The sequence below is a fragment of the Oncorhynchus mykiss genome, chromosome 27 (genome assembly GCF_013265735.2).
Source record: "Oncorhynchus mykiss isolate Arlee chromosome 27, USDA_OmykA_1.1, whole genome shotgun sequence".
Classification (NCBI taxonomy): domain Eukaryota; kingdom Metazoa; phylum Chordata; class Actinopteri; order Salmoniformes; family Salmonidae; genus Oncorhynchus; species Oncorhynchus mykiss.
The window spans coordinates 49,282,505-49,309,892 of NC_048591.1; the positions used below are offsets into that span (position 1 = coordinate 49,282,505).

At 46.5% G+C, this 27,388-nt stretch overlaps 1 protein-coding gene across 4 annotated transcripts in view; it reads right to left on the minus strand.

Moving 5' to 3' along the window:
• Nucleotides 1-510: 510 nt before the first annotated feature.
• Nucleotides 511-27,388, minus strand: part of LOC110515989 (rho GTPase-activating protein 42) — a 224,508-nt gene continuing 197,630 nt past the window's right edge. For all 4 annotated transcript variants that reach the window (XM_036965193.1, XM_036965192.1, XM_036965191.1 and 1 more), the window contains 4 exons: nucleotides 16,547-16,745; nucleotides 13,498-13,563; nucleotides 8,117-8,196; nucleotides 511-1,072 (listed from right to left, as the gene is read on the minus strand). In XM_036965193.1, the coding sequence (XP_036821088.1) occupies nucleotides 984-1,072; nucleotides 8,117-8,196; nucleotides 13,498-13,563; nucleotides 16,547-16,745 (434 nt within the window). In that variant the 3' untranslated portion in view covers nucleotides 511-983. The remainder of the gene's footprint in view (nucleotides 1,073-8,116; nucleotides 8,197-13,497; nucleotides 13,564-16,546; nucleotides 16,746-27,388) is intronic.

Here is a 27,388-nt window from a genome sequence, read left to right on the forward strand (position 1 = left end):
GCCTCTCGATGGGCCTCAGGTACTCGTCCCTGGATTTCTGTGCATTAAAATTGCCACCGATAAAATGCAATTGTGTTCGTTGTACATAGTTTATGTCTGCCCCATACCATAACCCCACTGCCACCATGGGGCGCTCTGTTCACGCTGACATCAGAAAACGGCATACACGTGGTCTGTGGTTTTGAGGCCGTTTGGATGTACTGACAAATTCTCTAAAGCAACGTTGGAGGCGGCTTATGGTAGAGAAAGGAACATTCAATTCTCTGGCAACCGCTCTGGTGGACATTCCTGCAGTCGCTCCCTCAAACATTTTGACATCTGTGGCATTGTGTGGTGTGACAAAACTGCACATTTTAGAGTGGCCTTTTAATGTCCCCCAGCACAAGGTGCACCTGTGTAATGATGCCGTTTAATCAGCTTCTTGATACGCCATACCTGTCAGGTGGATGAATGATCATGGCAAAGGAGAAATGCTCAGGGATGTAAAGACAGAATGTGAGAGGAAAAAGCTTTCTTTGCGTATGGAACATTTCAGGGATGTTTTTTATTTCAGCTCCTGAAACACGGGACTAAAACTTTACATGTCGAGTTTATATTTCTTGTTCAGTGTATATTATCAATCGTGTATGTTTTTACTGCATATCCCACCTGGAACGTACAGTATTTCAACACTAACCTATAAGAATAGGACCAGCAGCATGACATGACCAGAAGTATTCATCTTGATAAGGGTGTAGATACGGTAGGTAGGTAGGTAGGTAGGTAGGTAGGTATATCATTCAGGTGATTAAAAACACACATCTGCTCCTTCTACTGCATATGAACGATACTCAACGTTCCCATATCTACATGTCTGATCAATGGGGAAACTTGGCCTTCACAACAATCACGTCAATCACGTTGCAGATTATTGTTACCATGGATACCATGAAATGATCAAGGTTCGTTTGGGATGTTTAGGTCTTGGAGCAGTCAGTTTGTTGTTAGAGATAAACCACATAGTTCTCAGGGATCAGGCCAGTCTTTCCCTGGAACGTTGCTTGGATCCAGCCAGGTTCAATAGATGGATACACTGAGGATGGAGAGACAAAGAGAGAGCATCTGTCAGTCAAAGAGAGGAGAGAGAGGAACGTTGCTTGGAGCCAGTCAGGAATGAAACATGGAGAGCAAACCACACTAGGCTAGAATAATTAGCATTAATGACAGATAAAACCTCACTAGGCTAGAATAATTAGCATTAACGACAGATAAAACCACACTAGGCTAGAATAATTAGCATTAATGTCAGATAAAACCTCACTAGGCTAGAATAATTAGCATTAACGACAGATATAACCTCACTAGGCTAGAATAATTAGCATTAATGTCAGATAAAACCCCACTAGGCTTGAATAATTAGAATTAATGTCAGATAATTCTGCCTGCCCTGACCTCGAGCCTGTCTGACCATACTGCCTGCCCTGACCTCGAGCCTGTCTGACCATACTGCCTGCCCTGACCTCGAGCCTGTCTGACCATACTGCCTGCCCTGACCTCGAGCCTGTATGACCATACTGCCTGCCCTGACCTCGAGCCTGTCTGACCATACTGCCTGCCCTGACCTCGAGCCTGTCTGACCATACTGCCTGCCCTGACCTCGAGCCTGTCTGACCATACTGCCTGCCCTGACCTCGAGCCTGTCTGACCATACTGTCTGCCCTGACCTCGAGCCTGTCTGACCATACTGCCTGCCCTGACCTCGAGCCTGTCTGACCATACTGCCTGCCTTGACCTCGAGCCTGTCTGACCATACTGCCTGCCCTGACCTCGAGCCTGTCTGACCATACTGCCTGCCCTGACCTCGAGCCTGTCTGACCATACTGCCTGCCCTGACCTCGAGCCTGCCTGCCACTCTGTACCTCCTAGACTCTGACCTTGTTATGATCTTTTGTCTGTCCACGACCATTCTCTTCCCTGCCCCTTGGATTATAATAAATATCAGAGACTCAAACCATCTGCCTCCTGTGTCTGCATCTGGGTCTCGCCCTGTGCCCTTATAGTACTAGGCTAGAATAATTAGCATTAACGATCAAGGCAGCGTCCAGGTCAGTCTGTTATTTTTGATTTACACGAACTCTCCTCCCCTTCACTCTTTTCGCCGCTCCTCTCCCCTCAGGTTCACCCCTCAACCTCCCTCTCCTCCCCTCTCCTCCACATCCAATCAGCCTCACCCCTCTCCTCCTGTCTCCCCCATCTCCCCTCAGGTTCACCCCTCTCCTCCTCTCTTCCCTCCCCCTCTTTCCTCAGCCTCTCTCCTCTCTTCCCTCCCCTCAGTCTCTCTCCTCTCCCCCTCTTCACTCAGCCTCTCTCCCCTCCCCCTCCCCCTCTTCACTCAGCCTCTCTCCCCTCCCCCTCTTCCCTCAGTCTCTCTTCCCTCCCCTCTTTCCTCAGCCTCTCTCCTCTCTTCCCTCCCCCTCTTCACTCAGCCTCTCTCCCCTCCCCCTCTTCCCTCAGCCTCTCTCCCCTCCCCCTCTTCACTCAGCCTCTCTCCCCTCCCCCTCTTCCCTCAGTCTCTCTTCCCTCCCCTCTTTCCTCAGCCTCTCTCCTCTCTTCCCTCCCCCTCTTCACTCAGCCTCTCTCCCCTCCCCCTCTTCCCTCATCCTCTCTCCCCTCCCCCTCTTCACTCAGCCTCTCTCCCCTCCCCCTCTTCACTCAGCCTCTCTCCCGTCCCCCTCTTCTCTCAGCCTCTCTTCCCTCCCCCTCTCCCCTCAGCCTCTCTCCTCTCTTCCCTCCCCCTCTTTCCTCAGCCTCACGCCTCTCTTCCCTCCCCTCAGCCTCTCTCCTCTCCCCCTCTTCACTCAACCTCTCTCCCATCCCCTTCTTCCCTCAGCCTCTCTTCCCTCAGCCTCTCTCCTCTCTTCCCTCAGCCTCTCTCCTCTCTTCCCTCCCCCTGTTCCCTCAGCCTCTCTCCTCTCTCCCCTCCCACTCTTCACTCAGCCTCTCTCCCCGACCCCTCTTCCCTCAGCCTCTCTTCCCTCCCCCTCTCCCCTCAGCCTCTCTCCTCTCATCCCTCCCCCTCTTCCCTCCCCCTCTCCCCTCAGCCTCTCTCCTCTCTTCCCTCCCCCTCTTCCCTCCGCCTCTCTTCCCTCAGCCTCTCTCCTCTCTTCCCTCCCCCTCTTCCCTCCGCCTCTCTTCCCTCAGCCTCTCTCCCCTCTTCCCTCCGCCTCGCTTCCCTCCGCCTCTCTTCCCTCCGCCTCTCTTCCCTCGCCTCTCTTCCCTCAGCCTATCTCCCCTCCCCCTCTTCACTCAGCCTCTCTCCCCTCCCCCTCTTCCCTCAGCCTCTCTTGCCTCCCCCTCTCCCCTCAGCCTCTCTCCTCTCTTCCTTCCCCCTCTTCACTCCGCCTCTCTTCCCTCCGCCTCTCTTCCCTCAGCCTCTCTCCCCTCCCCCTCTTCACTCAGTCTCTCTCCCCTTCCCCTCTTCCCTCAGCCTCTCTCCCCTCCCCCTCTTCCCTCAGCCTCTCTCCCCTCCCCCTCTTCCCTCAGCCTCTCTCCTCTCCCCCTCTTCCCTCAGCCTCTCTCCCCTCCCCCTCTTCCCTCAAGCTCTATCCCCTTTCCCCTCAGCCTCTCTCCTCTCTTCCCTCAGCCTCCCCCTCTCTTCCCTCAGCCTCCCACTCTCTTCCTCCCCTCCTCCCCATCGTACTTTATAGGGAATAGGAACGGATCCTCTTACACAGTAAAATAACTGCTGCAGAGGATGTGAATGTTAACCTTATCTCTGCTGGCGACTGCTAGTGTATGCTGGCTCTGTCAGCTGAACGGATGAGATCCAGCTAAGCTGCTCCACAGCTTTCCATCACTACGAGGTTACTGTGACCTGCTGTAAGGCTGCTGCCCTGGGACTGAGCCAAACACATGGCAAGAGGCAAAATAACATCCCTCTGAGGCTAGGCTATCTGGGTGTTTAGAGAGAGGATAGGTAATAACATCCCTCTGAGACTAGGCTATCTGGGTGTTTAGAGAGAGGATAGGTAATAACATCCCTCTGAGGCTAGGCTATCTGGGTGTTTAGAGAGAGGATAGGTAATAACATCCCTCTGAGGCTAGGCTATCTGGGTGTTTAGAGAGAGGATAGGTAATAACATCCCTCTGAGGCTGGCTATCTGGGTGTTTAGAGAGAGGATAGGTAATAACATCCCTCTGAGGCTAGGCTATCTGGGTGTTTAGAGAGAGGATAGGTAATAACATCCCTCTGAGGCTAGGCTATCTGGGTATTTAGAGAGAGGATAGGTAATAACATCCCTCTGAGGCTGGCTATCTGGGTGTTTAGAGAGAGGATAGGTAATAACATCCCTCTGAGGCTGGCTATCTGGGTGTTTAGAGAGAGGATAGGTAATAACATCCCTCTGAGGCTAGGCTATCTGGGTGTTTAGAGAGAGGATAGGTAATAACATCCCTCTGAGGCTAGGCTATCTGGGTGTTTAGAGAGAGGATAGGTAATAACATCCCTCTGAGGCTAGGCTATCTGGGTGTTTAGAGAGAGGATAGGTAATAACATCCATCTGAGGCTGGCTATCTGGGTGTTTAGAGAGAGGATAGGTAATAACATCCCTCTGAAGCTAGGCTGGCTATCTGGGTGTTTAGAGAGAGGATAGGTAATAACATCCCTCTGAGGCTAGGCTATCTGGGTGTTTAGAGAGAGGATAGGTAGTAACATCTCTCTGAGGCTAGGCTATCTGGGTGTTTAGAGAGAGGATAGGTAATAACATCCCTCTGAGGCTAGGCTATCTGGGTGTTTAGAGAGAGGATAGGTAATAACATCCCTCTGAGGCTAGGCTATCTGGGTGTTTAGAGAGAGGATAGGTAATAACATCCCTCTGAGGCTAGGCTATCTGGGTGTTTAGAGAGAGGATAGGTAATAACATCCCTCTGAGGCTAGGCTATCTGGGTGTTTAGAGAGAGGATAGGTAATAACATCCCTCTGAGGCTAGGCTATCTGGGTGCTTAGAGAGAGGATAGGTAATAACATCCCTCTGAGGCTAGGCTATCTGGGTGTTTAGAGAGAGGATAGGTAATAACATCCCTCTGAGGCTGGCTATCTGGGTGTTTAGAGAGAGGATAGGTAATAACATCCCTCTGAGGCTAGGCTATCTGGGTGTTTAGAGAGAGGATAGGTAGTAATATCCCTCTGAGGCTAGGCTATCTGGGTGTTTAGAGAGAGGATAGGTAATAACATCCCTCTGAGGCTGGCTATCTGGGTGTTTAGAGAGAGGATAGGTAATAACATCCCTCTGAGGCTAGGCTATCTGGGTGTTTAGAGAGAGGATAGGTAATAACATCCCTCTGAGGCTAGGCTATCTGGGTGTTTAGAGAGAGGATAGGTAGTAACATCTCTCTGAGGTTAGGCTATCTGGGTGTTTATAGAGAGGATAGGTAATAACATCCCTCTGAGGATAGGCTATCTGGGTGTTTAGAGAGAGGATAGGTAATAACATCCCTCTGAGACTAGGCTATGTGGGTGTTTAGAGAGAGGATAGGTAATAACATCACTCTGAGGCTAGGCTATCTGGGTGTTTAGAGAGAGGATAGGTAATAACGTATCTCTGAGGCTAGGCTGGCTATCTGGGTGTTTAGAGAGAGGATAGGTAGTAACATCCCTCTGAGGCTAGGCTATCTGGGTGTTTATAGAGAGGATAGGTAATAACATCCCTCTGAGGCTAGGCTATCTGGGTGTTTAGAGAGAGGATAGGTAATAATGTATCTCTGAGGCTAGGCTATCTGGGTGTTTAGAGAGAGGATAGGTAATAACATCTCTCTGAGGCTAGGCTATCTGTGTGTTTAGAGAGAGGATAGGTAGTAACATCTCTCTGAGGCTGGCTATCTGGGTGTTTAGAGAGAGGATAGGTAATAACATCCCTCTGAGACTAGGCTATCTGGGTGTTTAGAGAGAGGATAGGTAATAACATCCCTCTGAGGCTAGGCTATCTGGGTGTTTAGAGAGAGGATAGGTAATAACATCTCTCTGAGGCTAGGCTATCTGGGTGTTTAGAGAGAGGATAGGTAATAATGTATCTCTGAGGCTAGGCTATCTGGGTGTTTAGAGAGAGGATAGGTAATAACATCTCTCTGAGGCTAGGCTATCTGTGTGTTTAGAGAGAGGATAGGTAATAACATCTCTCTGAGGCTAGGCTATCTGGGTGTTTAGAGAGAGGATAGGTAATAACGTATCTCTGAGGCTAGGCTATCTGGGTGTTTAGAGAGAGGATAGGTAATAATATCCCTCTGAGGCTAGGCTATCTGGGTGTTTAGAGAGAGGATAGGTAATAACATCCCTCTGAGGCTAGGCTATCTGGGTGTTTAGAGAGAGGATAGGTAGTAACATCTCTCTGAGGCTGGCTATCTGGGTGTTTAGAGAGAGGATAGGTAATAACATCCCTCTGAGACTAGGCTATCTGGGTGTTTAGAGAGAGGATAGGTAATAACATCCATCTGAGGCTAGGCTGGCTATCTGGGTGTTTAGAGAGAGGATAGGTAATAACATCCCTCTGAGGCTGGCTATCTGGGTGTTTAGAGAGAGGATAGGTAATAACATCTCTCTGAGGCTAGGCTATCTGGGTGTTTAGAGAGAGGATAGGTAATAACGTATCTCTGAGGCTAGGCTATCTGGGTGTTTAGAGAGAGGATAGGTAATAACATCTCTCTGAGGCTAGGCTATCTGTGTGTTTAGAGAGAGGATAGGTAATAACATCTCTCTGAGGCTAGGCTATCTGGGTGTTTAGAGAGAGGATAGGTAATAACATTTCTCTGAGGCTAGGCTATCTGGGTGTTTAGAGAGAGGATAGGTAATAACATCTCTCTGAGGCTAGGCTATCTGGGTGTTTAGAGATAGGATAGGTAATAACATCCATCTGAGGCTGGCTATCTGGGTGTTTAGAGAGAGGATAGGTAATAACATCCCTCTGAGGCTAGGCTATCTGGGTGTTTAGAGAGAGGATAGGTAATAACATCCCTCTGAGGCTGGCTATCTGGGTGTTTAGAGAGAGGATAGGTAATAACATCCCTCTGAGGCTAGGCTATCTGGGTGTTTAGAGAGAGGATAGGTAATAACATCCCTCTGAGGCTAGGCTATCTGGGTGTTTAGAGAGAGGATAGGTAATAACATCCCTCTGAGGCTAGGCTATCTGGGTGTTTAGAGAGAGGATAGGTAATAACATCTCTCTGAGGCTAGGCTATCTGGGTGTTTAGAGAGAGGATAGGTAATAACGTATCTCTGAGGCTAGGCTATCTGGGTGTTTAGAGAGGATAGGTAATAACATCTCTCTGAGGCTAGGCTATCTGTGTGTTTAGAGAGAGGATAGGTAATAACATCTCTCTGAGGCTAGGCTATCTGGGTGTTTAGAGAGAGGATAGGTAATAACGTATCTCTGAGGCTAGGCTATCTGGGTGTTTAGAGAGAGGATAGGTAATAACATCCCTCTGAGGCTAGGCTATCTGGGTGTTTAGAGAGAGGATAGGTAATAACATCCCTCTGAGGCTAGGCTATCTGGGTGTTTAGAGAGAGGATAGGTAGTAACATCTCTCTGAGGCTGGCTATCTGGGTGTTTAGAGAGAGGATAGGTAATAACATCCCTCTGAGGCTAGGCTATCTGGGTGTTTAGAGAGAGGATAGGTAATAACATCCATCTGAGGCTAGGCTGGCTATCTGGGTGTTTAGAGAGAGGATAGGTAATAACATCCATCTGAGGCTAGGCTGGCTATCTGGGTGTTTAGAGAGAGGATAGGTAATAACATCCCTCTGAGGCTAGGCTATCTGGGTGTTTAGAGAGAGGATAGCGTCAAGCTAAAAGCAAGGTCGCTATGCTTCCACTGTCTGTACACACAACGCTGGGAAACTGCCAAGTCATTACTGAGGCCTACCAAGTTGGGGTGGCCCCTGTCTGTATGCAGGACAACCTACAGATGGTTCCTTCTATAGACCAGATCTGGGCAAAATACATAGCTCAGGAATATCTGCCGTATACAGGAACAGATGGACCCATTCTGTTTAACAGTAGACACACCGCATTAGCTGTCTGTGTGTGTGTGTGTGTGTGTGTCTGTGTGTGTGTGTGTGTGTCTGTTAACTGAGTAAGTGTCTCACCGTTTGAGAAGAGAGCCCCCTGTGGGAAGCTGAGCTCATGGCTGTGTTCTGCCTCACAGGAGTACATGGCCTTGGCGTCTCTGGAACCAACACAGGAGACATTACAAAGTCAACAGACATACTGTACGTCTATGGCATTGGTGACTCTATGGATATGGATGGACAGAGAGACAGACAGATACATCTCTATAAAGATGGATAAAGACAGACAGACACATCTCTATAAAGAGGGATAAAGACAGACAGACACATCTCTATAAAGAGGGATAAAGACAGACAGATACATCTCTATAAAGAGGGATAAAGACAGACAGATACATATCTATAAAGAGGGATAAAGACAGACAGACACATCTCTATAAAGAGGGATAAAGACAGACAGATACATCTCTATAAAGAGGGATGAAGACAGACAGATACATATCTATAAAGAGGGATAAAGACAGACAGACACATCTCTATAAAGAGGGATAAAGACAGACAGATACATCTCTATAAAGATGGATAAAGACAGACAGATACATCTCTATAAAGATGGACAGAGGGATAAAGACAGACAGATACATCTCTATAAAGATGGACAGAGGGATGAAGACAGACAGATACATCTCTATAAAGATGGATAAAGACAGACAGATACATCTCTATAAAGATGGATAAAGACAGACAGATACATCTCTATAAAGATGGATAAAGACAGACAGATACATCTCTATAAAGATGGACAGAGGGATGAAGACAGACAGATACATCTCTATAAAGATGGATAAAGACAGACAGATACATCTCTATAAAGATGGATAAAGACAGACAGATACATCTCTATAAAGATGGACAGAGGGATGAAGACAGACAGATACATCTCTATAAAGATGGATAAAGACAGACAGATACATCTCTATAAAGATGGATAAAGACAGACAGATACATCTCTATAAAGATGGACAGAGAGACAGACAGATACATCTCTATAAAGAGGGATAAAGACAGACAGACACATCTCTATAAAGAGGGATAAAGACAGACAGATACATCTCTATAAAGAGGGATAAAGACAGACAGATACATCTCTATAAAGAGGGATAAAGACAGACAGATACATCTCTATAAAGATGGACAGAGGGATAAAGACAGACAGATACATCTCTATAAAGAGGGATAAAGACAGACAGATACATCTCTATAAAGAGGGATAAAGACAGACAGACACATCTCTATAAAGAGGGATAAAGACAGACAGATACATCTCTATAAAGAGGGATAAAGACAGACAGACACATCTCTATAAAGAGGGATAAAGACAGACAGATACATCTCTATAAAGAGGGATAAAGACAGACAGACACATCTCTATGAAGAGGGATAAAGACAGACAGATACATCTCTATAAAGAGGGATAAAGACAGACAGACACATCTCTATAAAGAGGGATAAAGACAGACAGATACATCTCTATAAAGAGGGATAAAGACAGACAGATACATCTCTATAAAGATGGACAGAGGGATAAAGACAGACAGATACATCTCTATAAAGATGTACAGAGAGATAAAGACAGACAGATACATCTCTATAAAGAGGGATAAAGACAGACAGATACATCTCTATAAAGAGGGATAAAGACAGACAGATATATCTCTATAAAGAGGGATAAAGACAGACAGATACATCTCTATAAAGAGGGATAAAGACAGACAGATACATCTCTATAAAGATGGACAGAGGGATAAAGACAGACAGATACATCTCTATAAAGATGGACAGAGGGATAAAGACAGACAGATACATCTCTATAAAGATGGATAAAGACAGACAGATACATCTCTATAAAGAGGGATAAAGACAGACAGATACATCTCTATAAAGAGGGATAAAGACAGACAGACACATCTCTATAAAGAGGGATAAAGACAGACAGATACATCTCTATAAAGAGGGATAAAGACAGACAGATACATCTCTATAAAGATGGACAGAGAGACAGACAGATACATCTCTATAAAGAGGGATAAAGACAGACAGATACATCTCTATAAAGAGGGATAAAGACAGACAGATACATCTCTATAAAGAGGGATAAAGACAGACAGATACATCTCTATAAAGATGGACAGAGGGATAAAGACAGACAGATACATCTCTATAAAGATGGACAGAGGGATAAAGACAGACAGATACATCTCTATAAAGATGGATAAAGACAGACAGATACATCTCTATAAAGAGGGATAAAGACAGACAGATACATCTCTATAAAGAGGGATAAAGACAGACAGACACATCTCTATAAAGATGGATAAAGACAGACAGATACATCTCTATAAAGAGGGATAAAGACAGACAGATACATCTCTATAAAGAGGGATAAAGACAGACAGATACATCTCTATAAAGAGGGATAAAGACAGACAGATACAACTCTATAAAGAGGGATAAAGACAGACAGACACATCTCTATAAAGATGGATAAAGACAGACAGATACATCTCTATAAAGAGGGATAAAGACAGACAGATACATCTCTATAAAGAGGGATAAAGACAGACAGATACATCTCTATAAAGAGGGATAAAGACAGACAGATACAACTCTATAAAGAGGGATAAAGACAGACAGATACATCTCTATAAAGAGGGATAAAGACAGACAGATACATCTCTATAAAGAGGGATAAAGACAGACAGATACAACTCTATAAAGAGGGATAAAGACAGACAGATACATCTCTATAAAGATGGACAGAGGGATAAAGACAGACAGATACATCTCTATAAAGAGGGATAAAGACAGACAGATACAACTCTATAAAGAGGGATAAAGACAGACAGACACATCTCTATAAAGAGGGATAAAGACAGACAGATACATCTCTATAAAGATGGACAGAGGGATAAAGACAGACAGATACATCTCTATAAAGAGGGATAAAGACAGACAGATACATCTCTATAAAGATGGACAGAGGGATAAAGACAGACAGATACATCTCTATAAAGAGGGATAAAGACAGACAGATACATCTCTATAAAGATGGGCAGAGGGATAAAGACAGACAGATACATCTCTATAAAGAGGGACAGAGGGATAAAGACAGACAGATACATCTCTATAAAGATGGATAAAGACAGACAGATACATCTCTATAAAGATGGACAGAGGGATAAAGACAGACAGATACATCTCTATAAAGATGGACAGAGGGATAAAGACAGACAGATACATCTCTATAAAGATGGATAAAGACAGACAGATACATCTCTATAAAGAGGGATAAAGACAGACAGACACATCTCTATAAAGATGGATAAAGACAGACAGACACATCTCTATAAAGAGGGATAAAGACAGACAGATACATCTCTATAAAGATGGACAGAGGGATAAAGACAGACAGATACATCTCTATAAAGATGGACAGAGAGACAGACAGATACATCTCTATAAAGATGGACAGAGGGATAAAAACAGACAGATACATCTCTATAAAGATGGACAGAGGGATAAAGACAGACAGATACATCTCTATAAAGATGGACAGAGGGATAAAGACAGACAGATACATCTCTATAAAGATGGACAGAGGGATAAAGACTGACAGATACAGCTCTATAAAGATGGACAGAGGGATAAAGACAGACAGATACATCTCTATAAAGATGGACAGAGGGATAAAGACAGACAGATACATCTCTATAAAGATGGATAAAGACAGACAGATACATCTCTATAAAGATGGACAGAGGGATAAAGACAGACAGATACATCTCTATAAAGATGGACAGGGAGACAGACAGATACATCTCTATAAAGATGGACAGAGGGATAAAGACAGACAGATACATCTCTATAAAGATGGACAGAGGGATAAAGACAGACAGATACATCTCTATAAAGATGGACAGAGAGACAGACAGATACATCTCTATAAAGATGGACAGAGGGATAAAGACAGACAGATACATCTCTATAAAGATGGACAGAGGGATAAAGACAGACAGATACATCTCTATAAAGATGGACAGAGGGATAAAGACAGACAGATACATCTCTATAAAGATGGACAGAGGGATAAAGACTGACAGATACAGCTCTATAAAGATGGACAGAGGGATAAAGACAGACAGATACATCTCTATAAAGATGGACAGAGGGATAAAGACTGACAGATACATCTCTATAAAGATGGATAAAGACAGACAGATACATCTCTATAAAGATGGACAGAGGGATAAAGACAGACAGATACATCTCTATAAAGATGGACAGAGGGATAAAGACAGACAGATACATCTCTATAAAGAGGGATAAAGACTGACACATGACACAGTTAAATATCTCTGCAACAACACACTAGGCAGGGTAGCCTAGTGGTTAGAGCGTTGGACCGGAAGGTTGTGAGTTCAAACCCCCGAGCTGACAAGGTACAAATCTGTCGTTCTGCCCCTGAACAGGCAGTTAACCCACTGTTCCCAGGCCGTCATTGAAAATAAGAATTTGTTCTTAACTGACTTGCCTGGTTAAATAAAGGTAAAATAAAAAATAAAAAATAAATAAATGAAACACACCGGATACATACAACGACACGTGACTAACAGTCGACTAACAGGTGACCAACACGTGACTAACAGGTGACCAACAGGTGACCAACAGGTGACCAACAGGTGACCAACAGGTGACCAACAGGTGAATAACAGGTGACTAACAGGTGAATAAGAGGTGACCAACGGGTGAATGACAGGAGAATAACAGGTGAATAACAGGTGACTAACAGGTAAATAACAGGTGACTAACATGTAAATAACAGGTGACTAACAGGTGAATAATAGGTGAATAACAGGTGAATAACAGGTGAATTACAGGTAAATAACAGGTGAATAATAGGTGAATAACAGGTGAATTACAGGTAAATAACAGGTAAATAACAGGTGAATAACGGGTGAATAACGGGTGAATAACGGGTGAATAACAGGTAAATAACGGGTGAATAACAGGTAAATAACAGGTAAATAACAGGTGAATAACAGGTGAATAACAGGTGAATTACAGGTGAATAACAGGTAAATAACAGTAAATAACAGGTGAATAACAGGTGAATTACAGGTGAATAACAGGTAAATAACAGGTGAATAACAGGTGAATAACAGGTGAATTACAGGTGAATAACAGGTCAATTACAGGTGAATAACAGGTGAATAACAGGTAAATAACAGGTAAATAACAGGTGAATTACAGGTGAATAACACAATGAACAGATTGAAGAATGAGGAATCAGAAGTTTAACATGTTTTAAAGGTAGGTTACACCACCAAATGGAGGAGAGAGCAGGCTGCATATAGAGTAGGTCAGACATTTGGGATTAAAGACATATTCTGACATTCTACCTTCCAACAGGTGTGGTCTGCGACACTGAAGGGCAGTTTTCGAACAGCATGGCTCTTGCAGCAACCCTGAAATACAGACAGGAACAATTCAGTCCCATTTGCCTATTATCTCTCAAATCTATATACCAATGGCCTGAAATCGCATGCTAATTACATGCAAGGGTGTGAATTATTTTATGTTCAAAAGGTTGTCTTGAGTCATTTTGACCCTGCACACAGGGGTAAGTGCACTTTCATTCAGAGCGACCAGTGTTCCTCATTTTTGAGTGTGAAGTCACAGCATGTCTTATTGTTAAGTGTGAAGTCAGCGAAACGGCTTCAGCTACACAATAAGACACACAATAGGGGAGGCTTCCTTCCCTTCGTTACCAGGCAGGCAAGAGGCCAGCCTCCCCCTCCCCTCCAATTCCTTCCCCCTCCTCTGCCTTCCCCTCCAAGGTGTAGAACCAGTTCTCGACCCACTGACGACAAAGAAGAGGAGGCTTTACCCTACAGGACAACTGAAGACACAGGAGAGTAGGCTTTACCCTACAGGACAACTGTAGACACAGGAGAGGAGGCTTTACCCTACAGGACAACTGAAGACACAGGAGAGGAGGATTTACCCTACAGGACAACTGTAGACACAGGAGAGGAGGCTTTACCCTACAGGACAACTGTAGACACAGGAGAGGAGGCAATACCCTACAGGACAACTGTAGACACAGGAGAGGAGGCTTTACCCTACAGGACAACTGTAGACACAGGAGAGGAGGCTTTACCCTACAGGACAACTGAAGACACAGGAGAGGAGGCTTTACCCTACAGGACAACTGTAGACACAGGAGAGGAGGCTTTACCCTACAGGACAACTGTAGACACAGGAGAGGAGGCTTTACCCTACAGGACAACTGTAGACACAGGAGAGGAGGCTTTACCCTACAGGACAACTGTAGACACAGGAGAGGAGGCAATACCCTACAGGACAACTGTAGACACAGGAGAGGAGGCTTTACCCTACAGGACAACTGTAGACACAGGAGAGGAGGCTTTACCCTACAGGACAACTGAAGACACAGGAGAGGAGGCTTTACCCTACAGGACAACTGTAGACACAGGAGAGGAGGCTTTACCCTACAGGACAACTGTAGACACAGGAGAGGAGGCTTTACCCTACAGGACAACTGTAGACACAGGAGAGGAGGCAATACCCTACAGGACAACTGTAGACACAGGAGAGGAGGCTTTACCCTACAGGACAACTGTAGACACAGGAGAGGAGGCTTTACCCTACAGGACAACTGTAGACACAGGAGAGGAGGCAATACCCTACAGGACAACTGTAGACACAGGAGAGGAGGCTTTACCCTACAGGACAACTGTAGACACAGGAGAGGAGGCTTTACCCTACAGGACAACTGTAGACACAGGAGAGGAGGCTTTACCCTACAGGACAACTGTAGACACAGGAGAGGAGGCTTTACCCTACAGGACAACTGTAGACACAGGAGAGGAGGCTTTACCCTACAGGACAACTGTAGACACAGGAGAGGAGGCTTTACCCTACAGGACAACTGTAGGCACAGGAGAGGAGGCAATACCCTACAGGACAACTGTAGACACAGGAGAGGAGGCTTTACCCTACAGGACAACTGTAGACACAGGAGAGGAGGCAATACCCTACTGGACAACTGTAGACACAGGAGAGGAGGCTTTACCCTACAGGACAACTGTAGACACAGGAGAGGAGGCTTTACCCTACAGGACAACTGTAGACACAGGAGAGGAGGCTTTACCCTACAGGACAACTGTAGACACAGGAGAGGAGGCTTTACCCTACAGGACAACTGAAGACACTCGAGAGGAGGCCCTTAGGAGGTGCCTGAGGAAGGCCCACAGCATCATCAGGGATGCCAACCACCTCAGCCACGAGCTGTTCTCTCCCTTACCATGGGGCAGATGGTATCGGAGCATGAGGTTTGATATCAACAGGCTCAGACACAGTTTCAATGTACAAGCCATCAGACTGCTGAACACTTCCCTGTGTCCCTCCCCGTGACCCTCCCTGTGTCCCTTCCTGTGTCCCTCCCATGTCCTTCCCTGTGTCTCTCCCATGTCCCTCCACATGTCCCTCCCCGTGTCCCTCCCCGTGACCCTCCCCGTGTCCCTCCCCGAGTCCCTCCCATGTCCTTCCCTGTGTCCCTCCCTGTGTCCCTCCTATTTCCCTTCCTTGTTTTTCTCCCATGTCCCTCCCCGTTTCTTTCCCATGTCCCTCCACATGTCCCTCCCCGTGTCTCTCCCATGTCCCTCCCCGTGTCTCTCCCATGTCCCTCCACATGTCCCTCCCTGTGTCCCTCCCCGTGACCCTCCCTGTGTCCCTCCCCGAGTCCCTCCCATGTCCTTCCCTGTGTCCCTCCCATGTCCCTCCCCGTATCCTTCCAGTATCCCTCCCTGTGTCCCTCCCATGTCCCTCCCCGTATCCTTCCAGTATCCCTCCCTGTGTCTCTCCCATGTCCCTCCCCGTATCCTTCCAGTATCCCTCCCTGTGTCCCTCCCATGTCCCTCCCCGTATCCTCCCATGTCCCTCCCCGTATCCTTCCAGTATCCCTCCCTGTGTCCCTCCCCATGTTTCCTTCCCTGTGTCCCTCCCCATGCCCCTCCCCATGTCCCTCCCTGTGTCCCTCCCTGTGTCCCTCCCTATGTCCCACCCCATGCCCCTCCCTGTGTCCCTCCCCATGTGTCCTTCCCTGTGAGAGAGAGAGAAAGAGGCAGAAGAAAGAGAGGGGGAGAGTGGAGAGAGAAGGATGGAGAGAGAGCTGGGTCACATCAACCCAGCAGCAGGCAGAGTGGAATAAAACCAGACTGACTCTCCAACTGATAGGAAAAACACATAAATCTCACAGCACGCACGCACGCACGCAGGCACACACACACACACACACACACACAGCAGGAGGAAGGTTCACAGTAAGATCTGTCTCGCAGAGAAAAACTGTGTGTTTTAAGGGCTGTTTATTTTGTGTGTGTGTGTGTGTGTGTGTGTGTATTGTAGTAGCGTCATGTCCATTACACTGATCCTGGTCTCTGGTATCCGTTGCTGGAGGACTCCATCTTGTCCGGTCTGTCCAATCTCCGACGGGTGACTAGTTTAGGAGGGCGGTCTGGGGGGTCTGTAGACTCTACACTCTCCTTCCGATCCTTCTGTTGGTCTTTCTGGTCCAGCGTCACGGCAGACAGACTCTGGACTGAACCTGCCAGACTCCTACGGCCTTGGGGAAGAGATAAGCACCTCAGTGAGTCCAAAATGGATCCCAATTCCCTATGGTGCAATACTACACTATTATAGGCCCTGTCTACTACACCACTATAGGTCCTGTCTACTACACTACTATAGGTCCTGTCTACTACACTACTATAGGCCCTGTCTACTACACCACTATAGGCCCTGTCTACTACACTACTATAGGTCCTGTCTACTACACCACTATAGGTCCTGTCTACTACACTACTATAGGTCCTGTCTACTACACTACTATAGGTCCTGTCTACTACACTACTATAGGCCCTGTCTACTACACCACTATAGGCCCTGTCTACTACACCACTATAGGTCCTGTCTACTACACTACTATAGGCCCTGTCTACTACACTATTATAGGCCCTGTCTACTACACTATTATAGGCCCTGTCTACTACACTATTATAGGCCCTGTCTACTACACTACTATAGGCCCTGTCTACTACACTACTATAGGTCCTGTCTACTACACTACTATAGGCCCTGTCTACTACACTATTATAGGCCCTGTCTACTACACTACTATAGGCCCTGTCTACTACACTACTATAGGTCCTGTCTACTACACTACTATAGGTCCTGTCTACTACACCACTATAGGTCCTGTCTACTACACCACTATAGGTCCTGTCTACTACACTACTATAGGTCCTGTCTACTACACTACTATAGGCCCTGTCTACTACACTACTATAGGTCCTGTCTACTACACCACTATAGGTCCTGTCTACTACACTACTATAGGTCCTGTCTCCTACACTATTATAGGCCCTGTCTACTACACTACTATAGGTCCTGTCTACTACACTACTATAGGCCCTGTCTCCTACACTATTATAGGTCCTGTCTACTACACTACTATAGGTCCTGTCTACTACACTACTATAGGTCCTGTCTACTACACCACTATAGGTCCTGTCTACTACACTACTATAGGTCCTGTCTACTACACTACTATAGGCCCTGTCTACTACACCACTATAGGTCCTGTCTACTACACTACTATAGGTCCTGTCTACTACACTACTATAGGTCCTGTCTACTACACTACTATAGGCCCTGTCTACTACATTACTATAGGCCCTGTCTACTACACTACTATAGGTCCTGTCTACTACACCACTATAGGCCCTGTCTACTACATTACTATAGGTCCTGTCTACTACACTACTATAGGCCCTGTCTACTACATTACTATAGGTCCTGTCTACTACACTACTACAGGTCCTGTCTACTACACTACTATAGGCCCTGTCTACTACACTACTATAGGTCCTGTCTACTACACTACTATAGGCCCTGTCTACTACATTACTATAGGCCCTGTCTACTACACTACTATAGGTCCTGTCTACTACACTACTATAGGCCCTGTCTACTACATTACTATAGGTCCTGTCTACTACACTACTACAGGTCCTGTCTACTACACTACTATAGGTCCTGTCTACTACACTACTATAGGCCCTGTCTACTACATTACTATAGGCCCTGTCTACTACACTACTATAGGTCCTGTCTACTACACCACTATAGGCCCTGTCTACTACATTACTATAGGTCCTGTCTACTACACTACTATAGGCCCTGTCTACTACATTACTATAGGTCCTGTCTACTACACTACTACAGGTCCTGTCTACTACACTACTATAGGCCCTGTCTACTACACTACTATAGGTCCTGTCTACTACACTACTATAGGTCCAAGGTTTTTAACTGCCCTAGTAGGGTGCCATTTGGGACACAGCCAAGCACTAGACTGTCAAAGAAAGGTTTATCATATTGATCACGATGAGTATTCAATGGGAACACGATGGTCATCTTTCTCTGTGGAGGAGTACAGTAATAACGTAGGACCTCTGTCTCTGTTGTGAAGAGAATATGAATAGTTATCCTTTGCTTTGGAATTTCATTTTTGTAAAAGTTTTTTAACAGGACAGAAAAACGAATCTTAGTGACTGCAAGCATGAATCCTCATGAGTCAAAGGAAGGTGAAGAGAATGGAATGCTATAAAGGCGTTTTTTAAATAGTACTATTGCTAATGGTAATAGCATGTGAGGCTTGAAGATTTGATGATATTACTGCAGGCAAAACACTTGAAGGAATAATGGAAAACAAAACTGTGAAAGAAGTCAAAACCTCTGTATCTCAACGGAGGAATATATAATTTCTACAGAGATATGTCCTGCTTCAAAGAGTCATAGAGGGGCCACACTCGAGAACATTCTAAAAAAAAGATTCAACATCAGCCGATTAAAGTCGTTGACATATAGTTAGTTGCACATGATCAAAGGCTACATGTTAGCTGTTTCCGTGACATAACCTGGCACATTTAGCCCTATGCTAACCTCACCAGGGTGGCACTGATTATTTCCTGTAACAAATTCTGCATCAAAGATCTTAAACTTTTTTTTATCCACAAACCAATGACATTTGTTAAAATAGGTCACCAGAGGAATATACACTGCTCAAGAAAATAAAGGGAACACTAAAATAACACATCCTAGATCTGAATGAATGAAATATTCTTATTAAATACTTTTTTCTTTACATAGTTGAATGTGCTGACAACAAAATCACACAAAAATGATCAATGGAAATCAAATTGATCAACCCACGGAGGTCTGGATTTGGAGTCACACTCAAAATTTAAGTGGAAAACCACACTACAGGCTGATCCAACTTTGATGTAGTGTCCTTAAAACAAGTCAAAATGAGGCTCAGTAGTGTGTGTGGCCTCCACGTGCCTGTATGACCTCCCTACAACGCCTGGGCATGCTCCTGATGAGGTGGCGGATGGTCTCCTGAGGGATCTCCTCCCAGACCTGGACTAAAGTATCCGCCAACTCCTGGACAGTCTGTGGTGCAACGTGGCGTTGGTGGATGGAGCGAGACATGATGTCCCAGATGTGCTCAATTGGATTCAGGTCTGGGGAACGGGCGGGCCAGTCCATAGCAGCAATGCCTTCCTCTTGCAGGAACTGCTGACACACTCCAGCCACATGAGGTCTAGCATTGTCTTGCATTAGGAGGAACCCACGGCCAACCGCACCAGCATATGGTCTCACAAGGGGTCTGAGGATCTCATCTCGGTACCTAATGGCAGTCAGGCTACCTCTGGCGAGCACATGGAGGGCTGTGCGGCCCCCCCAAAGAAATGCCACCCCACACCATAACTGACCCTCCGCCAAACCGGTCATGCTGGAGGATGTTGCAGGCAGCAGAACGTTCTCCACGGCGTCTCCAGACTGTCACGTCTGTCACATGTGCTCAGTGTGAACCTGCACTACCTGAGCCACTTGTGTGGGTTGTAGACTCCGTCTCATGCTAAACTAGAGTGAAAGCACCGCCAGCATTCAAAAGTGACCAAAACATCAGCCAGGAAGCATAGGAACTGAGAAGTGGTCTGTGGTCACCACCTGCAGAACCACTCCTTTATTGGGGGTGTCTTGCTAATTGCCTATAATTTCCACCTGTTGTCTATTCCATTTGCACAACAGCATGTGAAATTTATTGTCAACCAGTGTTGCTTCCTAAGTGGACAGTTTGATTTCACAGAAGTGTGATTGACTTGGAGTTACATTGTGTTGTTTAAGTGTTCCCTTAATTTTTTTGAGCAGTGTATTTAAACCTCCAGATTAAAGGTTTACTTGTGTTCCTCTTTACTTGGTCTGCCTCAAGCCAATATTGCATGACCATCGCATCCTTGACTTAGGCTACTTATTAATGTTACATTTCACATATATGACAAAATCCCATGTTTTTGTTATGCATTTCACAATTCACATAAATCATTGTGCTTTTACAGAAAAAATATAGAGGTCTATACAACATTTAATTTTAGTCTACAAGGTCAAAAATAAAGTTGAAGAGCCTTATGTACTGGTGTCAGCTAGCTGTTATGTACCGTAACCACCTTGACTGTCCTGGTGTCAGCTAGCTGTTATGTACCGTAACCACCTTGACTGTCCTGGTGTCAGCTAGCTGTTATGTACCGTAACCACCTTGACTGTCCTGGTGTCAGCTAGCTGTTATGTACCGTAACCACCTTGACTGTCCTGGTGTCAGCTAGCTGTTATGTACCGTAACCACCTTGACTGTCCTGGTGTCAGCTAGCTGTTATGTACCTTAACCACCTTGACTTTCTTAGTTGCAAACACTAAAGCGCTTGACTCAAAAATGACAGCGCATTTGAGCCATGGGTTCGAGCCCCATCGCCTCAGGCTTTTTTGTTAAGGAAAAATCAGTTCACTGACTGTCCTCGATGCTCTATTCAAAAAAGACATATGTGACAAAGTGGTTTTTGGTTTAACAGTAACGTTAAACTATGCTGTTATTAGGCATGTTGGTCCTACGTAGAATACGAATCATTAAAGACGCAATCAGCAGTAGAAACAATAACAAAGCGACCTCACCACCCCTGGTTCGGTTATCAGCTGGGGCTGGAGAAATGTAATCACTCTCAAATTCATAGACTGAGCTATGGATGCAAGGATTGACCATCCATGATATCATAATTAAAACCATGTTTTGAGGCTATACAGTGTTTGTTTACATTTACTTTGTTTATAAACATTGGGGTCTGATGGGGTTGAACTAAGCTCACGAGGCATTTCCAAGTTATATTGTTCAAGAATCAATGGGTATATATTTTTAATTTATAAGTCCAAATTGATCTTGCGAGACATTGATTCAGCTTTGATCCTAATCTGTTTCACCTTTCTTTGTGAGTGTCTCCACACCCCTCCAGGTGTTGCCCATCTTCCCCATTATCCCCTGTGTATTCTCTGTTTGTCTGTTGCCAGTTCGTCTTGTTTGTTCAAGTCAACCAGCGTTTTGTGTCTTCGCTCCTGCTTTTTCCAGTCTCTCTTTTCTCGCCACCCTGGTTTCGACCCTAAGCCTGCCTGCTGACCTGTACCTTTGCCCCCCTCTGGTGTACTGACCTCTGCCTTACCCTGGCCCTGCCTAGCATCCGGTACTGTTGCCCCACCTCTGGTGTACTGACCTCTGCCTGACCTCTGCCTTGACCTGTCTATCGTCTGCCCCTGTTGGGATATTCAACTATTGTTTATTCAACGTGGTCTGCATCTGGGTCTTACCTTCCTGATAGTATGAACTGGCCATGACTGACCCTGGCCATGACAAACCCACCTAAGTTTGTTTTATTCATTGCTTTAGCACACTCTGCCAACCCGGATGTCCTAGCTGTGTCTGAATCCTGGCTTAGGAAGACCACCAAAAATTCTGAAATTTTCATCCCTAACTACAACATTTTCAGACAAGATAGAACGGCCAAAGGGGGCGGTGTTGCAATCTACTGCAAAGATAGCCTGCAGAATTCTGTTCTACTATCCAGGTCTGTACCCAAACAATTTGAACTTCTACTTTTAAAAATCCACCTCCCTAAAAACAAGTCTCTCACCGTTGCCGCCTGATATAGACCACCCTCTGCCCCAGCTGTGCTCTGGACACCATATGTGAACTGATTACCTCCCATCTACTGTATCTCCAGAGCTCGTGCTGCTAGGCGACCTAAACTGGAACATGCTTAACACCCCAGCCATCCTACAATCTAAGCTTGATGCCCTCAATCTCACACAAATGATCAATGAACCTACCAGGTACCACCTTAAAGCCATAAACACGGGCACCCTCATATATGTTTTCAACCAAGATCTCAGCGATCACTGCCTCATTGCCTGCATCCGTAATGGGTCAGCGGTCAAACAACCTCCACTCATCACTGTCAAACGCTCCCTGAAACACTTCAGAGAGCAGGCCTTTCTAATCGAGCTGGCCGGGGTATCCTGGAAGGATATTGATCTCATCCCGTCAGTTGAGGATGCCAGGTTATTTTTTTTAAATGCCTTCCTCACCATCTTAAATAAGCATGCCCTATTCAAGAGATTTAGAACCAGGAACAGATATAGCCCTTGGTTCTCTCCAGACCTGACTGCCCTTAACCAACACAAAAACATCCTATGGCGTTCTGCATTAGCATCGAACAGCCCCCGTGATATGCAACTTTTCAGGGAAGCTAGAAACCAATAGACACAGGCAGTTAGTAATGCCAAAGCTAGCTTTTTCAAAAATTTTTTTTTTGCTTCCTGCAACACAAACTCAAAAAAGTTCTGGGACACTGTAAAGTCCATGGAGAATAAGAACACCTCCTCCCAGCTACCCTCTGCTCTGAGACTAGGAAACACTGTCACCACCGATAAATCCACTATAATTGAGAATTTCAATAAGCATTTTTCTACGGCTGGCCATGCTTTCCACCTGGCTACCCCTACCCCGGTCAACAGCACTGCACCCCCCACAGCAACTCGCCCAAGCCTTCCCCATTTCTCCTTCTCCCAAATCCAGTCAGCCGATGTTCTGAAAGAGTTGCAAAATCTGGACTCCAACAAATCAGCCGGGCTAAACAATCTGGACCCTTTCTTTCTAAAATGATCTGCCAAAATTGTTGCCACCCTTATTACTAGCCTGTTCAACCTCTCTTTCGTGTCGTCTGAGATTCCCAAAGATTGGAAAGCAGCTGCGGTCATCCCCCTCTTCAAAGGGGGGGCACTCTTGACCCAAACTGCTACAGACCTATATCTATCATACCCTGTCTTCGAAAGCCAAGACAACAAACAGATTACCGACCATTTCGAATCCCACCATACCTTCTCCGCTATGCAATCTGGTTTCAGAGCTGGTCATGGGTGCACCTCAGCCACGCTCAAGGTCCTAAATGATATCATAACCGCCATCGATAAGAAACAATACTGTGCAGACGTATTCATGGACCAAGGCTTTCGACTCTGTCAATCACCACATCCTCATCGGCAGACTCGATAGCCTTGGTTTCTCAAATTATTGCCTCGGCTGGTTCACCAACTACTTCTCTGATAGAGTTCAGTGTGTCAAATCAGAGGGTCTGTTGTCCGGGCCTCTGGAAGTCTCTATGGGAGTGCCACAGGGTTCAATTCTTGGACCGACTCTCTTCTCTGTATACATCAATGATGTCACTCTTGCTGCTTGTGAGTCTCTGATACACCTCTACGCAGACGACACCATTCTGTATACTTCTGGCCCTTCTTTGGACACTGTGTTAACAACCCTCCAGGCGAGCTTCAATGCCATACAACTCTCCTTCCGTGGCCTCCAATTGCTCTTAAATACAAGTAAAACTAAATGCATGCTCTTCAACCGATCGCTGCCTACACCTGCCCGCCTGTCCAACATCACTACTCTGGACGGCTCTGACTTAGAATATGCAAACAATTATAAATACCTAGGTGTCTGGTTAGACTGTAAACTCTCCTTACAGACTCACATCAAACATATCCAATCCGAAGTTAAATCTAGAATTGGCTTCCTATTTCGCAACAAAGCATCCTTCACTCATGCTGCCAAACATACCCTTGTAAAACTGACCATCCTACCAATCCTCGACTTCGGCGATGTCATTTACAAAATAGCTTCCAATACCCTACTCAATAAATTGGATGCAGTCTATCACAGTGCCATCCGTTTTGTCACCAAAGCCCCATATACTACCCACCACTGCAACCTGTATGCTCTCGTTGGCTGGCCCTCGCTTCATACTCGTCGCCAAACCCACTGGCTCCAGGTCATCTACAAGACCCTGCTAGGTAAAGTCCCCCCTTACCTCAGCTCGCTGGTCACCATAGCAGCACCCACCTGTAGCATGCGCTCCAGCAGGTATATCTCTCTGTTCACCCCCAAAACCAATTCTTCCTTTGGCCGCCTCTCCTTCCAGTTCTCTGCTGCCAATGACTGGAACGAACTACAACAATCTCTGAAACTGGAAACACTTATCTCCCTCACTAGCTTTAAGCACCAGCTGTCAGAGCAGCTCATAGATTACTGCACCTGTACATAGCCCACCTATAATTTAGCCCAAACAACTACCCCTTCCCTACTGTATTTATGTATTTATTTTGCTCCTTTGCACCCCATTATTTCTATCTCTACTTTGCACATTCTTCCACTGCATATCTACCATTCCATTATTTTACTTGCTATATTGTATTTACTTTGCCATCATGGCCTTTTTTTGCTTTTACCTCACTTATCTCACCTCACTTGCTCACATTGTATATAGACATATTTTTCTACTGTATTATTGACTGTATGTTTGTTTTACTCCATGTGTTATTGGATGTGTCGAACTGCTTTGCCTTATTTTGGCCAGCTCGCAATTGTAAATGAGAACTTGTTCTCAACTTGCCTAGCTGGTTAAATAAAGGTGAAAGATATATATTTTAAAAGGAGCCTCCATTGGTAGGCACAAGGTATTGCTTCGTGGGCTGATGGAGGGGTCCAAACGTTGGCCGAGCGCCATGACAGGGAGTTGGAGCTGCTGGAACAATTCCGTGCATTGACTACCGGGGGCTCAATGACATCACTGTTAAGAACAGTTACCTGCTACCACTCATCTCCTCAGCCGTCGAGCCGCTCCAGGGGGCCACTGTGTTCTCCAAGCTGGATCTATGTAACGCCTACCACCTGGTGCAGATATGAGATGGGGACGAGTGGAAGACCGCCTTCAACACGGCCAGCGGCCACTACGAATATCTGGTCATGCCCTTTGGCCTCACCAACTCCCCTGCCGTGTTCCAGGCTCTGGTGAATGACGTTCTCCGCGACATGCTGAACCAGTTCGTCTTGGTCTACATTGATGACTTCGTCTTCTCCCGCTTCCCCCAAGAACACATGCTCCATGTCCGGCAGGTTCTCCAGCACCTTCTGGAGAACCAGTTGTTCATTAAGGTGGAAAAGTGTGAATTCCATCGCTCCATCATTCCCTTTCTGGACTACATCATCTCTGCTGGGAGCATCAAGGTGAAACGTGTAAGTGGTGGTGGATTGGCCACAGCCTACATCCAGGGTGCAGCTGCAACGCTTCTTGGGGTTCGTCAACTGTTATTGTTGCTTTATCTGGGGTTATCATCACCCTTGGCTTCTCCCCTGTCTGTCCTCAACTCTACCAAGGACCTTAAACCCCGCTTCACCACGGCTTCGATCCTGTTTCATCCGGACCCTTCTCGTCAGTTCGTGGTGGGGAACGTTACTTCGGATTTCGGAGTGGGGGCTTGTTCTGTCCCAACGTTCTGCCCTGGAACCTAAGCTGCATCCCTGCGCCTTCTTCTTCTACCGCCTTACCGCCAAGGAGAGAAATTACGATGTGGAGAATCGGGAGCTTCTCGCAATGGCAATGGAGGAATGGAGGCACTGGCTCGAAGGGACGGAACATCCGTTCATTGTGTGGACCAACCACAAAAACCTGGAGATTCTCCACACCGCCAAGTGTCTCAACTCCAGGTAGGAGAGATGGGCCGTGCTGTTTACCCGGTTTAACTTTTCCCTCTCCTACTGGCCGGGGGCAAAGAACGTCAAGCCGGATGCCCTGTCTCGCTGCTATAACCCCAAGGTTACCACCCCAGAGCCTGAGACCATCCTTCCCTCCTCGTGCCTGGCAATGGCACTCAGCTGGAGTATCAGGAAACAGGTCCGGGAGGCGCAGTGGTCCAAGCCGAACTCTGATAACCAGATGTTCGTGCCTGATGCTGTCTGCTCTGTGGTCCTGGAGCAGGCCCATTCCTCCAGGCTCGCCTTCGTGCGACAACACCTTTGGTGGCCTAACCAAGGTTCTGGACGTCGCCGCCTTTGTCACTGCTTGCACAGTCTTTGCACGGAACAAGACCCCTCGACAACTCCGGCTGGTCTCCTCCAACCTCTGCCCATCCATCATCGCCCCTGGTCTCACATCTCCCTGGACTTTGTCACGGGTCTCCACCAGTATGATGGCAACCTGGTCGTGGTGGATCGCTTTTCTAAGCTTGCCCACTTCCTTCCTCTCCCCAAGTTACCCTCTACCAAGGAGATGGCTCAGCTCATGGTGCAGCACATCTTCTGGATCCATGGACTGCCCGTGGACATGGTCTCTGACTGCGGCCCTCAGTTCTCGTCCCGGTTCTGGACGGCGTTCAGCACCCTCATAGGGTCGTCGTCCAGCCTGTCCTCCGGTTTCCAACCCCAGTCTAACGAACAGTCGGAGATAGCCAACCAGGACCTTGAGACCACCCTGCACTGTCTGGTATCCACCAACCCCACCACCTGGAGTCAGCAACTGGCGTGGGTGGAATACGCCCGCAACATCCTTCCCTGCTCTGCCACGGGCCTATTACCGTTTGAGTGTTCCCAGGGGTATCAGCCCCCGCTCTTCCCTGCTCTGCCACGGGCCTATTACCGTTTGAGTGTTCCCAGGGGTATCAGCCTCCGCTCTTCCCTGCTCTGCCACGGGCCTATTACCGTTTGAGTGTTCCCAGGGGTATCAGCCCCCGCTCTTCTGTGCTCTGCCATGGGCCTATTACCGTTTCAGTGTTCCCAGGGGTATCAGCCTCCGCTCTTCCCTGCTCTGCCACGGGCCTATTACCGTTTGAGTGTTCCCAGGGGTATCAGCCCCCGCTCTTCTGTGCTCTGCCATGGGCCTATTACCGTTTGAGTGTTCCCAGGGGTATCAGCCTCCGCTCTTCCCTGCTCTGCCACGGGCCTATTACCGTTTGAGTGTTCCCAGGGGTATCAGCCCCCGCTCTTCT